The 16,544-nt window shown below is 45.5% G+C and overlaps 1 protein-coding gene across 3 annotated transcripts in view; it reads left to right on the top strand.

Annotated features, from left to right (window-relative positions):
• NUP133 (nucleoporin 133) overlaps positions 1-16,544 on the top strand; it is a 211,997-nt gene that overhangs the window by 3,666 nt on the left and 191,787 nt on the right. For all 3 annotated transcript variants that reach the window (XM_033938695.1, XM_033938694.1, XM_033938696.1), the window contains exons 2-4: positions 1,501-1,619; positions 4,556-4,659; positions 12,843-12,950. In XM_033938695.1, coding sequence (XP_033794586.1) covers positions 1,501-1,619; positions 4,556-4,659; positions 12,843-12,950 — 331 coding nt within the window. The remainder of the gene's footprint in view (positions 1-1,500; positions 1,620-4,555; positions 4,660-12,842; positions 12,951-16,544) is intronic.

Here is a 16,544-nt window from a genome sequence, read left to right as displayed (position 1 = left end):
ATCTGCATGCATATCTATCCTATGTGTATTCACTGTGAATGTCCTTAAAACTATACTGGGTAGGGAGTACTTCAGTAATGACTTCAGAAACATTGCTATATTGCTGTGTGAGCCTTTTAGATAAGTAAGTAATTAATTCATTGACATAAATTTGAAATACCTGTAGGTTAATATAGTACAGTGGTCTCAAACTTGCAGCCCGCCAGGTACTATTTTGAGGCCCTCGGTATGTTTATCATAATCACAAAAGTAAAATAAAACAGTTTCTTGATCATATGTCTCTTTAGCTATAAATGACAATATTATTATTAAGACTTAGCCAAAAGGAAAGATTTATAAACTATATAGAGTTTTACCTCATGCAATATTGTCATCAATAATAATAAAAGGCTAAGCGCGCATGCACTTTTCAAAGAGCGTGATTCCTGGTGGCGTGAGGCGTGCTGAATTCGATTTTCGAACACGGAGACACTCCCCCCTCGCCGTCACTCTCCGCCAGAGTCTGCCGCTGATTCGGAGGGGGAGGGAGGGCACAGGCGCACCTGCCAGGATCTTCTCACCTGCCCGCCACGGCTCCTCTCTCGAACTGCACCAGGCGGGGATTGAGAGAGGAGCTGCAGCGTCGGCTTTCAAGTGAAACATGGGCAGGCAGGCGGCCCACAGACAGGAGGCTGCCGAAGCCGGAAACTAAGCTTCTTGGGGGGGGGGGGGGTTGGCACGGCAAGCAACGGCGAGGAGGGAGTGGGAGCAGGCTGCAGAGGCTGTCGGTGCCTGCAGGCCGCGGCGGCTTTAGGCAGATGTCGGTGGAGGTAAGGGTTGCTATTGGACATGGGAAGAGGTGCTGATGGACCGGGGGGGCAAAAAAAAGGAAGGGAGGCCTACTGCTGGACAGGGGGAGCAGGAAAGAGGTGCTGCTGGACAGGGGAAGAGGTGCTGATGGACCGGGGGGGCAAAAAAGGAAGGGAGGCCTACTGCTGGACAGGGGGAACAGAAAAGAGGTACTGCTGGACAGGGGAAGAGGTGCTGATGGACGGGGGGGGGGGGGCAAAAAAAGGAAGGGAGGCCTACTGCTGGAGAGGGGGAGCAGGAAAGAGGTGCTGCTGGACAGGGGAGGAGTTAAAACAAAGGGAGAAGGGCTGCTGCTGGATAAGGGGACCAGTGAAGGGGTGGTGGTGAACACAGGGGAAGAAAAAGGAAGGGAGAATGGACAGGGGGAGCAGGCAAAAGGTGGTGGTGGATAGCTGATGAAAAAGAAAGACAGAAAGAAAGAAATACAGAAACAGGCTAAGGAAAGAGAGAGAGAGAAAGAAAGAAATACACACACACACATATTCTAGCACCCATTAATGTAACGGGCTTAAAGATTAGTTTCTTTAATAAGACATTATTTTTTCTGAGGCCCTCCGAGTACCTACAAATCCAAAATGTGGCCCTGCAAAGGAGTTGAGTTTGAGACCACTGATATAGTATGATAGAATTCACCTGTTTTCCCTACTACAGAGCAATATCCACAAGAATTGTTGCACACTCGACTGTGAGCGAGACTGTCAGCTACGATGTGCGAGCATTTGGTTCCTCTCTGCCGGTGCAGGTTATGGAAGCTTTAGCAAAAACTGAAGGTAATGCACCACCCTTTTTTTTCTCTGTATAGAATTAAGTTCCCAGAGCAAAAGGATCAGCTTCCTGGGTATTGGGTTTGTGATAGATGCAAGACTTTACTTTCAGTTTTATTGATGACAGCTGATTTCCATAGAGCAGCAACAGTCATGACTTCCAGTTTATAATACGGCCAGTCTTCAACAGCATATCAGGCAGTAATGAATCTCTAGTTATCAAACATTTTAACATTATGGTGCTCCTCCTCCCCTTCCCTACATTCTGTCAGGGTAAAGATAGAAATCTACTTTATAACTCCAACAAACAATTAATCCAGGGACCTGGGTTCTTATGGTCCCTGAACATTAATGTCCATCTCCTTTCCCCCTTCCCCAGATAAACGGCAATAACAATTCCTGCTAACAGAATTGTGGTATTTATCTATGTGCTAGGAGACAATTGTTAATTAAGAGTTTATCAGACATTCCTTATATATCTATAACTGTTTGTTTTTATTAGTTTGTTTGTTTTTTACTGTTAAGTATGATTGAGTTCTCCTTTTATCTCTGTCCTATTTTTATGGCGTTCTTTTTCCCCTCCTTTCATTGAATTTTTATTATTATATAAAACTGCTAAAAACTGTTGTAAGATTTGGCGGGATATCAAATTTTAATAAACCTAAACTTTATGATGCATTATACTCTCCCCCACCTTGGGTAGCCCTCTAAACATTCGTGGCATAGCGCTGCTGTACCCATTATTGTTCTCCCCAAGATCCTCTGCATGTAGTTTTTTTATGGTTGACCAAAACTGAGTATACCAGCATTTCCCCCCAAAATGGGAGAGAGTATTAGATACTCTCTGATAGTTAAGGCACAAGGGAGACTCAATACCTCCTATTTTATGCAGCTGCACTTGTAACATAGTAACATAGTAGATGAGGGCAGATAAAGACCCGAATGGTCCATCCAGTCTGCCCAACCTGATTCAATTTAAATTTTTTCTTCTTAGCTATTTCTGGGCAAGAATCCAAAGCTTTACCTGGTACTGTGCTTGGGTTCCAACTGCCGAAATCTCCATCAAAACCTACTCCAGCCCATCTACACCCTCCCAGCCATTGAAGCCTCTCCAGCCCATCCTCCCCCAAACGGCCATATACAGACCGTGCAAGTCTGGCCTTAGTTCAATATTTAATATTATTTTCTGATTGTGTAGAATATGTTCTATAAAGCACATGAATGTAGCACTCGTGCAGTATCGCTCCCCCAGTTAGTTTGGTATCCCTTTAACAGTTTTCAAGACATCCCGGTGGCCCAATAATATTTTAAGCTCTCTTTCCCAACCTAATTTTATCTGTTGTATGTCCTTACTTCTCTCAAAGTGACATATGCAAAGCCGATACCGAGTTATTACTTTCCACCACCCCTGTAAAAAATGCCTGAAGACTCCGGCCCAGTTGTTGCCCCAGCTTTTCATTTGTTAGGGACTCAGTATAATTCTTACCTTGACAATATGCGAAGGTGCCCAGCATTTTTTTCAGTACAGTTGGGGACTTCAGTTTACCTGTATCATCCATAAGATGTTCTAAAATTAGGCCTTTCTTTTCCCAATTTGAAAAAGTGGGGTTATCCATTCCAGGCTCAAAGGTTGATTTCCTTTTAAAGATAATTGGTTCATGATTTTTGGGTCTCCTCCCAATTTTTGTATCAAAAGCCCCATGCATCTCAGAGAGGTTTCAACAAAACACTACTCCCTAAGCCAAGGGGCAGAGCTCCACCCGGTAAGTACAGCAGGGCTTGCAAGTAATACAGGGCATAATAAGCTGCCTCCAAAAAGGTTGGTGTGTATTGTTTTCCCCTAATATCCAATCTTTTAAATGTTGCAACAAAGGCTGATATTGGGAATACCCAAGCCTCCCTAGTTCCAATTGTCAACAAAGTAAGTGTATCTTAGGTTTCCGTCTATTCCAACAAAACCTAGAAATCATTCTATCCAAGTACTTGAGGTCTTTCTTTTAATAACTTCAGTGGTATTGTTTTCAAAACATATAGCTATTGTGGGAATATCACTATTCAAATCAAAGCTATTCTACCGAAAAGCAACAATGGTAGGTCTCTCCAGCTGTCCAATTGTTCTTTTGTGTGTTGCAAAACTTTGGGTACATTAGTAGAATATAACATTCTAGTTGAATTTTAGAGTTGTATACTAAGATAGCAAAAAGATTGCGCCACATACCTCAGAGGAAAAGCAGGACCCCACAAATGTTTTAGATCCACTATTGATGGTAAGGCCTCCGATTTAGATAGGTTTAAATTAAAACAAACAAAGTCACTATACTCCGCTGTGCTCGCTAGTAGAGCATCTAAGGATTTTTGGGGCTTTGTGATATGAGCTAAAATGTCATCTGCAAAAGTGGCCAATTTGGAACAATGGTCCCCAATCTGTATCCCCTTGACATCAGGGTTTGCATATATATCCCAGATTAGCAGGTCTAGAGATAAATAACAGAGATAACAGGTCACCCTTGTCTAGTTCCCCTATGAATCTCAAATAGAAAGGGCCTATGATCATTTGCTAGAAGAATTGCCCATGGGGAAGCATACAGCGCCTTAATAGCTGATACAAAATGTCCAGTAAACCCATATTTAGTCAGTGTAGCATATAAATAATCCAACCTAACTTTATCAAATGTCTTCATGGCGTTGAAAACTTATGAGCAAGGATGACATTCCCTTTCTGGTTCTAAATTCCAGTGATAAGATTTTCTGCAGATTTTTTGCTATTGAAAGGCTGCAAACAAACCCCACCTGAGAATCATGTAGTAGATTGGACAGAATTCTTGCTAATTGATTCCTCCTCCAAAGCTACCCTCAGCAGACTTCCTTTCAAGGAACAAATGAACTATCACAATGATTTATCACAAAATAATAAACTTATAAAATATTCACTGCCTCTGCAGCTGATGACTCATTGACTGTTCAAGTGGATGAAAGCAGATGGGCCTGGCTGGTTTGCAAGGACAAGCTGATTATCTGGAAGATTGCTCAGTCATCATTTGCTAAGGTTGGTCAATGACATTTATTAGTAGAAGTTATTATAGTATAAATCTGTTGGTAGTCAAAATGAGTTTGTTGAGGTCTCCTCTTTCTTCTTTTTAAAATCGTTATTGAGCTTTCAGAAGCTTTGAATGTCAATCCGTTTCCTCAACTCTACCCTTAATGTAAGGCTGCAGTAAAAAAAATGGCGATTTAGCACGTGGGAAGGACCATGTGCACCAAGACCAATTCTTACTGTAGCTTAGTAAATTGTTTATTATGGTTGCATCCTTATCTTTTTTTATTATCTCCTTTCCTAAATCGGTTCTTTGGCCCTTTATACCTTGTTCACACACATTTCATGTATTCATACAATACCTGCACAGGCTTTTGATCAGGACCCCTTGGTAGACACTGGTTCAGTCCTGCTCTTATGTCTTCTGAGTAAAAAAAAAAAGAAATAGAAAGCTAGCATGGTAAAAATCTTGAGTTAGTTGTTTAACACTGGAGTAGGCAGGAGTTGGGTATGACATAGGTGGGCAGAGGAATGACAGAGGAGGTGGTACATGCAGTTGTGCTGCTAGAGATCTAATACTGCTTGTGGTCTGGCTGTATCTTTATGAAGAAGTGGCTGTTATCCCTCCCTACCAACAGATAGAGGTAGAGAAAATGGATCTTTTCCAGTGTACTCAACAGTATAACTTGCTGGTCCTCAGAGGAAAACTTGAATATTTTTTCTACTTCTAGCAGTTGGTATGTTTAAACTGATGCTGCCTGTTGTGCTGGCCATGGCAGTATAGTGAGGTTGAGCCTAGCAGTTGCTTCTCAACCAGGTCTGGTTGTGACCGAACCTGGTTGAGTGTGGAGCATAGCTCCACTGCCCCCGTTTGCACTTCTTAGGGTCAACTTGGTGAGGGTTTGGCTCGGCTCTATGGAGCTCTCTAGACGAGTGCAGGTTCCCATTCCCCTCCCCTCCTGGCCTTACACCTTTTTTGAATGTTCCCCACCCCATTCTCCCATGCAGTTAGTTCCCAGGCAGTTGACTGTGCCTGGATTCGTTTTATTCCCTTGTACAGCGTTTAAGCTTAATTGAATTAAAGGCACACTTCGGTGAGTGGTGGTAGTGGTGAAGGGATGGAGGACAGTAGAGATGCTGAGCTCTGTTTGTTTCTGTTGTTGTGGACTAATTCCAACTTTGATCAGACTTTCCGGTCTCATACTCCTGTGACGCCAACTGCGGAGTGTGGAATGTCTTTGGAGGAAGACACCTACTGATTCTCAAAAAAAAAAAATATTTCAGTCACTCTAGGCATTACTCGGATTCCCTGTGGAAGGCAAAGGGGAACTATATACATAGAATCTTGCAGCGAGATATGAATAACTCTCGGTTATATCGTCTCTTCTATTCTTTTTCTGATTCTTCGGCTACCAATAGCTCTCTATTATAATAATAATAACTTTATTTTTTATATACCGCAATACCACAAACAGTTCAGAGCGGTTTACAGAGAAGAGACTGTGTACAGATAGTGATATTACAAAAAACTTTCAAAATTACATTAACATAGTAAAATTCATCACATTTTTCCTGAAAGTGTTTTAGAAGTACATCATGGTAGAAATGGAGTGAGAAAAATTTGTCAAAGAGATAAGTTTTGATTGACTTCCTAAAAGTTTAGTAAGAAAGAGTGTTTGAGATAAAGTTGGTTAAACATTTATTCCATTTGCCTGCTTGGAATGATAATGTTCTATCGAGGAATCTCTTGTAGATACAGCCCTTCAAGGATGGGAAAGTGAACAAGTAGGCACTACGTGTACAAGGTGTGCCTGGAAAATCGAAATGATGAGATAGATAGATTGGGGATGGACCTGTTATGGTTTTGAAGCAAAGGCAAGCAAACTTAAAAATAACCCTTCCATGGGCAGCCAGTGTAGTTTTTTGTAATATGGGTTTACATGATCCGATTTCTTGAGACCGTAGATGAGATGGAGTACAGCGTTCTGAATGATTCTCAGTCATTTGATGGTTTTCTTAAAAGATCCCAAGTATATAATATTGCAATAGTATAAGATACTTAAGATCAAAGATAGAACCAGCAGTCAAAGAGAAGAAGTCAATATAGCTAAACTAAACTAAACCTTAGGTTTGTATACCGCACCATCTCCGCGTGCGCAGAGCTCGGCACGGTTTACAGAGGTTGAGAGGAAAGGAACTACAAGGAAAGGAAATAGGAGAGGGACTGAGGAGATAGAGGGGGACAGGATACTAGAGCACGGGAGGTGATTAGATTTTTGAAAAGAGCCAAGTTTTCAAGTGTTTGCGGAAGGATTGGAAGGAGCTAGAATTTCTGAGCGGGGATGAAAGGTTGTTCCAGAGTTCTGTGGTTCTAAAGGGGAGGGATGTTCCAAGTTTTCCTGCGCGGGATATACCTTTTATAGAAGGGAAAGATAGTTTTCAATTTTTTCAATATAGCGTTTAATGGTACAACGTTTCCATAAAGTGAAAAAACATTTTTTAACTTGAGAGTTAGTGTGATCTTCGATCTATCTCATCCCTCACACGGGTTTGATTTTTGTCCACACACAACTATCTATTCCACATCTTGCCAGACATTCCATGCAATATCATACATAGCATATATTTTCATTCACAGGTATGTATTGTATTGTACTTCCATGCCATGCACTGTCATAGTACTACCATTCTTCTGTATGTACATATTGTCTGCCTTACCATGTACTGTCATTCCATGTACTGTCCATGTACATTCCATGTACTGTCCATGTACATTCCATGTACTGTCCATGTACATTCCATGTACTGCCATACCATGTACTATCAGCGACCTGAACAAACTGTGCGAGTGGGCAAAAAGATGGCAGATGAGCTTCAATGTGGAGAAATGTAAGGTCTTGCACATCGGGAAAGGGAACCCCATGTACAGCTATACGATGGGAGGAAGGGAGATGGGGAAAGGCACCCTAGAAAAAGACCTGGGGGTATTGGTGGATACAACAATGAAGCCATGCTCCCTTATGTATCGTCCTATCATGTCATGACCTAAAATATACTGTCATGCTCTATATTACTATACTCTGTTCTACTTTATTATGTAAACCCTGTAATGCCTTATTATGTATGTAAACTTGTAACCCGTTCTGAGCTCTTCTGGAAGGACAGGATATAAATCCAAATAAATAAAATACTCATCCCATAAGGGAAGAATTTTGTACTCAGTTATGGGGAAGGAGGGGGGTAAAGGGGAAAGCAGGCCAAATTGAAAGGGAGGAAGAGGCTATAAAATAAACCCACCAGGATGTTTGGAAAAAACACCCAATTGGGCAGGAAAATCAAATCGAAAAACCAATTCAATAGGCTGAATCGAATTGAAATTTTTTTCCTGAATTGGGCAGCACTAGAGGAAAGAGGTGCCAGAACATGAGGGGAGGAAGAACAGAGGGGGAGATGGAAGGGAGACAGAAATGCCAGAGCATGTAGTGGGTTGGGATGGGAAGGAAGGAGAGGAGAAGATAAAGATGCCAGAGCATGGGGCAAGGGGGTGAAGACAGAGAGAGGAAAGATTAAAATGGAGAGGGTCTGAAGCTGGAGTGAATCATGTAAAAAGGAGGGGGCACAGTCTGGATGTTAGGGAGAGAGGGCAGACAATTTATGGAAGGAGCATAAAAAGAGGATAAACAGTGGATGGAAGGAAAGAGTGAAGAGAAGATGAGGAAAGCAGAAACCAGAGAAGACAAAGATAAAGAAAAGACTTTCTTTTTGCTTTAGGATAAAGTAGTAATATAGCTGTGTTGATAAACGTTTATAAATAGAAAATGGAAATAAGGTGATCTTTTTATTGGACTAATTTTAATACATTTTTGACTTAACGTTTGGAGACCAGAGCTCTCTTCCTCAGGTCAGGACAGGATACCATAACTGCAGTACACTGTACTTACTAATCTGAGGAAGGAGTTTTCGGCCTCTGAAAGATAATTGAAAAATGAATTAGTCCAATTCCGTTTTGCTTTATTTCTATTTTTAATTTGTAAAGTGTGGAATGATTTTCTTATAGCATTGACTGTGCAGGATCGATCTGTAATAATTTGGCTTTAGATTTACAGTGAGTGTATTGTGCTCACTGCAGTGTTTAAGATGCTGTACTTTCTAGGTATACACTTGTGTGATTATGGATTATTACTAAAAATAACTTTTCATATAGAGGAGGTGTTAAAAATAATTGGCCCTGGGTGTCAAATACACTGGGTAGGCCACTGGGAGAGGAGCAAGAGAGAGAAAGATGCTACATGGGGTTGAGAGGGGCTAGAGAGAGAAAGAGATGCTACATGGGAGTGAAAGAGGCTAGAGACAGAGAGAGATGTTACATGGGGTGAGAGGGGCTAGAGAGAGAGAGAGAGAGATGCTACATGGGGGTGAGAGGGGCTAGAGAGAGATGCTACATGGGGGTAAGAGGAGCTAGAGAGAGAGATGCTACATGGGGGTAAGAGAGGCTAGAGCAGGGGTGTCAAATTCAATCACATAAGGGGCCGAAATCTGAAAAAAATGCTAAGCCACGGGCTGAATTTTTAATTAAGTTAATTAAGGTACGCTAACTGATTTAGCATGCGCTAAATGCGCACCTTAATAAAAGGACCCCTAAGCGACTAAGGCTTAGTCTTAGTAGAAGTATAGGGTTACAACATCTCCAACCCCACACCAGCTCTTTGGTGTAAACAAAATAAATATTGTAATCACAAAACAGAAAATAAAATTATTTTTTCTACCTTTTGTTGGTCCCAGGCTCTGGTTGTCTTCTGATAAACTCGCTTGCCAGGGTCTCCTGCCCATTTGTTGTTTTCTTCTTTCTCTGTGCTAACTATCCATCTTCCATCTCTATCCTCCCCTTCTGTTTCTCTTCCCTCCCCGGAGGTCTGGCATCTTTCCTTTTTTCCGTGTCCATATCTGCAGCTGCAGCAATGGACCCCACCATCCCCAGATCCACCATCTGTCCTTTTCTCCACTACCCTTTCATCCACCATCTCTCCCTCCTTCCCCACCACCCCAAGGTTCACCATCTCTCTGTTTCTCTTCCTAACTAACCTCCTATCCAGTATCTCTATCCCCCATCCACACCATCCCTTGTATCCATCTTTTTTATCTTTCTGTTTCTTCCCTCCCTCTCCTCTGTTTTATTTCTTCCTCACCCCACCCTTCATATAGTCCAGCATATGCACATCTGGACCCCTTCTTCTCTCCCTCCGGGTACTTCTACACCAAGGCCCACCCCTGTCTCAAAGGCCTGTATGTTTTCCCCCCTTCTTCTTCCCAGTCTCACCTTCAGATTTGGCCCGCCGTTCCTACCCTCCCTCCATCCTGTCTTCCTGGTCTCCTCTGGCCCACCGGCATGAACTGCTGCCGCCGCTGCTGTTCTTCACTTGCGTCTGCCTTCACCTGGTCTCCTCTTCAAATCAGCCTGCTGAGGATCACCGGCCAGCTGTAGCGAACCTCGCAGACCGCTGTACACATTGGTAGCACGTTCCCTCTGATGCGATCCCATACGTCAGAGGAGGGGTGGGATTGCATCAGAGGGAACGTGCTACTGAGGTGGACAACGGCCTGCAAGGTTCGCTACAGCTGGCCATTGTCATCAGGCTACTTTGAAGAGGAGACCAGGTGAAGGCAGATGCGAATGAAGAGCAGCTGCGGTGGGCCAGATTTACTATAAATTTTTAACAGACCTCAAGCCAGATTTTGACATGTGTGGGCTAGAGAGAGAGAAAGAGATGTTACATGGGGGTGAGAGGGGAGAGGAGGGGAGAGAGAGAAAGGCCTACCGCGGGGGTGAGAGGAGCAAGGTTGGGGCAGGACATGAGAAGCAGGGCATTGTTGTGGAGGTGGGGGCGCAAAACCAAAAGTTTTTCTGGGGTGCCACAACCTCTTGGGCTGGCCCTGAATGTGTGGGCAACCTGTATTTCAGCTAAAAGTACCTACCATATTTTTCGCTTAATAGGACGACCTGATCATAAGATGTACCCACCTGTAGAGGAGTAAAAACCAAGAAAATAAATTCTGAACCAAATGGTGTGCCCTGTACCTTGTCCCTCCTCTGGTGGTCTAGTGGTAGGCTGGGACAGGGTACAGGGCACATCTAGTGGTGGGCATGTCTAATGGTAGGCATGTGTAGTGGCTACCAGCCAGCTCTCAGCCTGTCCGTCAGCCCCCAGCCAGCCTGCCCCAAGCCAGCCAACCTCCATCCAACTCAAACCAGCCAGCTAGCCCCAAGGCAGGCAGCCAGCCAGCCTGCCAGCCCCAAGGCAGCCAGCCAGCCTGCCAGCCCCAAGGCAGCCAGCCAGCCTGCCAGCCCCAAGGCAGCCAGCCAGCCTGCCAGCCCCAAGGCAGCCAGCCAGCCAGCCAGCCCCAAGGCAGCCAGCCAGCCAGCCAGCCCCAAGGCAGCCAGCCAGCCAGCCAGCCCCAAGGCAGACAGCCAGCCAGCCCCAAGGCAGCCAGCCAGCCAGCCAGCCCCAAGGCAGCCAGCCAGCCAGCCAGCCCCAAGGCAGCCAGCCAGCCAGCCAGCCCCAAGGCAGCCAGCCAGCCCCAAGGCAGCCAGCCAGCCCCAAGGCAGCCAGCCAGCCAGCCAACCCCAAGCCAGCCAGCCAGCCAGCCAACCCCAAGCCAGCCAGCCAGCCAGCCAGCCAACCCCAAGGCAGCCAGCCAGCCAGCCAACCCCAAGGCAGCCAGCCAGCCAGCCAACCCCAAGGCAGCCAGCCAGCCAGCCAACCCCAAGGCAGCCAGCCAGCCAGCCAGCCAACCCCAAGGCAGCCAGCCAGCCAGCCAACCCCAAGGCAGCCAGCCAGCCAGCCAACCCCAAGCCAGCCAGCCCCAAGGCAGCCAGCCAGCCAGCCCCAAGACAGCCAGCCAGCCAGCCCCAAGGCAGCCAGCCGGCCTGCCAGCCCCAAGGCAGCCAGCCGGCCTGCCAGCCCCAAGGCAGCCAACTGGCCTGCCAGCCCCAAGGCAGCCAACTGGCCAGCTATCCCCAAGGCAGCCAACTGGCCAGCCAGCCCCAAGGCATCCAAGCAGCCCCAAGGCAGCCAGCCAGCTAGCCAGCCAGCCGGCCCCAAGGCAGCCAGTCGGCCCCAAGGCAGCCAGTCAGCCAGCCGGCCCCAAGGCAGCCAGCTGGCACCAAGGCAGGCAGGCAGCCAGCCGGCCCCAAGGCAGGCCGGCAGGCAGCCGGCCCCAAGGCAGCCAGCCGGCCCCAAGGCAGCCAGTCAGCCAGCCGGCCCCAAGGCAGCCAGCCAGCCGGCCCCAAGGCAGGCAGGCGGCCAGCCGGCCCCAAGGCAGGCAGCCGGCCAGCCGGCCCCAAGGCAGCCAGCCAGCCAGCCAACCCCCAAGCCAGCCAGCCAATCCCCAAGGCAGCCAGCTAGCCAGCCAACCCCCAAGGCAGCCAGCCAGCCAACCCCCAAGGCAGCCAGCCAGCCAACCCCCAAGGCAGCCAGCCAGCCAGCTAACCCCCAAGGCAGGCAGCCAGCCCCAAGGCAGCCAGCCAGCCAGCCCCAAGGTAGCCAGCCAGCCAGCCAGCCAGCCCCAAGGCAGCCAGCCAGCCTGCCCGCTCCAAGACTGCCCTCAAGGCAGCCCACCGTGGCAGCCCCCGTAACTTTTTTTGTTGTTGTTGCATCCCGGCTCCCAGGGTGCTTTCCGCTCACCTGCCTCGGTTCCCCTCCTCTCTTCCGGTAGCAGCAGCAGCAGCACAGCGGTGCATGAGGCAGGCACGTACTTTTGCGTGCCTGCCTGGTCCTGTGCTGCCATCTGATTGGCTGCCGAGAACTGGCAGCCATTTGGAGTGCAATGTAGGACTAGGCAGGCACGCGAAAAGCACGTGCCTGCCTCGTGCACCACTGTGCCGCTGTCGCTATCAAAAGAGAGCAGAGGAACCGAGGCAGGAGCTCGGAATGCACGCTGGGAGCTGGGATGTTAAAAAAAAAAAAGGTACATGGTTTGTTGTTTGTTTTTTTAATATTCACTCATTAAGATGCACCCTTATTTCCACCCCCTTTTTGGGAGTGGAAAAAGTGCATTTTATGGAGCGAAAAATACTGTATGTTGCATTGAATACAACTTTGTTCTGATTTTATTATGATTGCAATTTTGTTTTAATTTCTGATGAAATGTGCAAGTTCTTCACAGAACATAGTCTCTTCTATTTTATTGTCTTATAGTTAATGGTGTGCAAAGAGCTGCAGCTGCCACCAAGTGACTTCCAGTGGTATGCTGATTTGGTAGCTATTTCCTCCTGTGCTGGTGCAGGTGAACCCCCTTCTCTACAGGTATGAAGTAATTTTAGAAATTAGTGATACATAAAGAAAATATATTATTATTATTCGGAGGGGATTTGCTCCGATTTCTGAAGAACTGTCATGTCAGAATTTCTCTAAATGTGTGTGTGTGTGTGATTTTTTGCATTTGCTTATTTTCCAGAGTCAGTCTGTAACTAGAGTTTGTCAGTGGTGATTTATCTAAGATGAGTATTCTTACAGGTTTATTTGATAGGTTCAGTGTGTCCAATTCTTGATTGTCACCTTGATGCTGACTATTTATTTAAAAATGTATATCCCACCTATCCCTAGGTGGGTTGCAAAATAAACATACATACATTTAACTCTCAACCTTGAAGACTTTGGTAGGTGTACATGTAGTCTAGTTAGATGTTGTGCAGTGATTAAGACACTGGGCAACATGGATATCTTTTTCAAAGTGATGGACTAGATTAGAAATTGGCAGAGTGGTAGACATCAGAAAGTAGAGATAAAATTCACTCTGTGAGTAAGAGAAAGGTGAGTAGTAGAGTGGCTAAGAAATTGATCCTTTTATCTGGTTCTGTAGGACTGTATCTTTCTAAGCAGTATTGAAGAAGGGTTAGAAAGAAAAGTTTGTCTTTACAGACGACACACAGATCCTCAAAATAATAGACAGCCTGGAGGGGAGTAGATTGAATGGGAAGAGATCTAAAAGGCCTGGAGGCTGCTTGAATACTTGACAGTTAAGCTGTAATGTCAAAACATGCAGTTGTGCCTTTGAAGTTCATAAATCTAGAAGAGTTAGATATACTGATGGGGAGAAGCTAAAAAGAGATTACACCCCCTCTTATTCGCGGTGGTTAGGGGCAGAGCCGGCCCACTAATATTAAAAAACCGCGAATAATATTCGGGACGGTTCTGCCCCTAACCTCCGCTTCCTCCGGCTATTTTAAGCCCTGAAAGCCACCTCTTAAGCCTTACCTGGTGGTCTAGCAGGTTTTCAGGCAGGAGCAATCTTCCCACGCTCCTGCCCCGTGCAGATCGCTCACAGGAAATGGCTGCCTTGAGCTCCCGTAGTCTCTCGAGCTATTTCCTGTGAGCGATCTGCACGGGGGATAGACTTAGTAGATAAGGACAGATTGTTCACCCTCTCCAAGGTAGGGAGAACGAGAGGACACTCTCTAAAGTTGAAAGGGGATAGATTCCATACAAATGTAAGGAGTTCTTCTTCACCCAGAGAGTGGTAGAAAACTGGAACGCTTTTCTGGAGTCTGTCATAGGGGAAAATACCCTCCAGGTATTCAAGACAAAGTTAGACAAGTTCCTGCTGAACAAGGACATACGCTGATAGGGCTAGTCTCAGGGCGCTGGTCTTTCACCAGAGGGCTACCGTGTGAGTGGATTGCTGGGCATGATGGACATCTTTTCTGCCCCAGCAGCAGCAATTCTTATGTTCTTAGAATAGCCTGAAAAATGAAAATGAATTTTTTTGGTTTAAAACCACGAATAAGCGAATCCGTAGATACGGAATTTGCGAATACAGAGGAGGAAGTGTATGTACTTACCCTGGTGGAGAGAGGCTAAAAAGAGATTATGTACTTACCCTGGTAAGCTCTTTTCCAGTAGATAGGCGAGGCATTCTAGACAAGTGGATAGTGTCCACATGGCCACGTGCCATCTTAAGACGGAATCTAGTTTGGATTTTTCTCAGTGCCTCTTCTTCTGTATTTCACTGAACTCATTAGCTCCACCTACAGTTAGTACCCAAGCACGAAGGGCCACCAAACCAACGTGAAGTAGAAACACCAATAACAATCAAGGTCATAAATAATTGTTCTGCTCAAAGGAGTAACATGAGAATATCAGCTGCAAACAGCTGGCAGAAACCTCAAGGGAGTTCAGAAACTACTCCTGCCGAAAAGAGGAACACATGTACCGTATACTCCCCAACCCCTAAGGACTGACTGGCATCCAAGTTACAACCTGGAGATGCATGAAACAAACTGAGAAGTAGTCAGGCACAGAAAAAACAGGGCGGGAGTCTAGAATGTCTCACCTATCTACTGGAAAAGAGCTTACCAGAGAAAGTACTCTTTTTTTTTTTCCCTAGTATAATAGGTAAGACATTTTAGACAAGTGGGACGTACAAAAGTAGTCCCCAAAAAGCTGGGGCGAGCTGACTGAGGATCCAAAGGCAGAGTCTTTTCTTGCCTCCACATCCACTTTGTAAAACTAGGCAAACATGGGTAGAGAGGACCACATTGCTACTGTGCATATCTCCTAAGGGGAGATTGCTATTGCTTTGGCCCATGAAGAAGCCACACATCTACAAGAATGCACCTTGATGGAAACAGAAGACTGTTGCCCAGAAAGATGACGAAAGGCCTCGTGGATCCATCTGGAAATCGTGGTCTGAGAAGCGGGAGTGCTCTGCTTGACAGAATGAGTCATCGCAAACAAATGGTCAGAAAGATGAAACTCATTTGTGACCTCCAGATAGCAAAGAAGCACTCCATGCATATCTAGGTTCCTCAAAACACAATCCTGTGTCTTTGAACCAGTAGGCTGAAAAACAGGCATACGGACTCCCTGATTAACATGGAAACCCGAAACCATCTTTGGCAGAAAGGATGGAACCATGCGCAAGAAAATCCCCATCTCCGAGATTCGGAGGAACAGTTCACTGTAAGAAAGAGCTGACGGAATAGCAACAAGAAAGACCGTCTTAAACATCTAGCCCAAAAGGGAAGGGGGGCTCAAAGCAAGTCTTGGAAAGACAAGACTGCACCAGGTTGAGGTCCAGTGAAGGGAATGGCAGAGTATTTTGTGGTCTAATGTGAAGAGCCCCTTTCAGAAATATTTTGACTCAAAGTTGCCAAAATTGTGCAGGGATACTGTACATGGTGGTGGTATTGTGAGCTTCTATACCATTACTATTCCATGGCGGATCTTAAACTTTACCAGAGTTTGTTTGGGTCATGTAAGATTCAGCATATAAATTTTCATCAAAATCCATGATGGTGAGGTGGGATATTTTACTAAAATTAGACCACTTGACACAGAATGACCCATATATCTATCTTCTTGGGTTTTAGAGTCTAAATTTGTGCTAAAATAGAGACCATCTTAAGAGGTTCTAAAACTAATTTCTCTGCAGTGTTGATACATTCAGGGACAGTAGAAGATACCAACCAGTATCTTACAGCTTGATGACATCACAGTATGCATTAATTTCACAAGAGCATAAACATTCATTCTTTGCTTTAAGTTGAGAGAACCTTTGAGTCATAATTCCTAGTGTTCAAAAATTGGTCCTAAGGGGGAAAAAGTTGATTCTTCTATCTTTAACCCCTCCAAAATAGATGTCAGATTGCTCCCTTTTTTTGCCTTGCACCTTCTGTTCCAAAGGTAACTTTATATAAACAACTCCCTTCTACTCAAAAACACACTCCAAAGAAGACAGAGGATAAAGTGGAAGCAAATAATCAACTCCCTGACACTGGAAAGGCTTCACAAACATCTAAGCCAGCCAATGTGAGTGGTTATAAAGGAAAAAGAACATAAGCAATGCCTCTGCTGGGTCAGACCTGAGGTCCATCGTGCCCAGCAGTCCGCTCACGCGGC

The sequence above is a fragment of the Geotrypetes seraphini genome, chromosome 3 (assembly GCF_902459505.1).
Source record: "Geotrypetes seraphini chromosome 3, aGeoSer1.1, whole genome shotgun sequence".
NCBI classification, from domain to species: Eukaryota; Metazoa; Chordata; class Amphibia; order Gymnophiona; family Dermophiidae; genus Geotrypetes; species Geotrypetes seraphini.
This window is presented reverse-complemented; position numbering and strand designations above follow the sequence as displayed.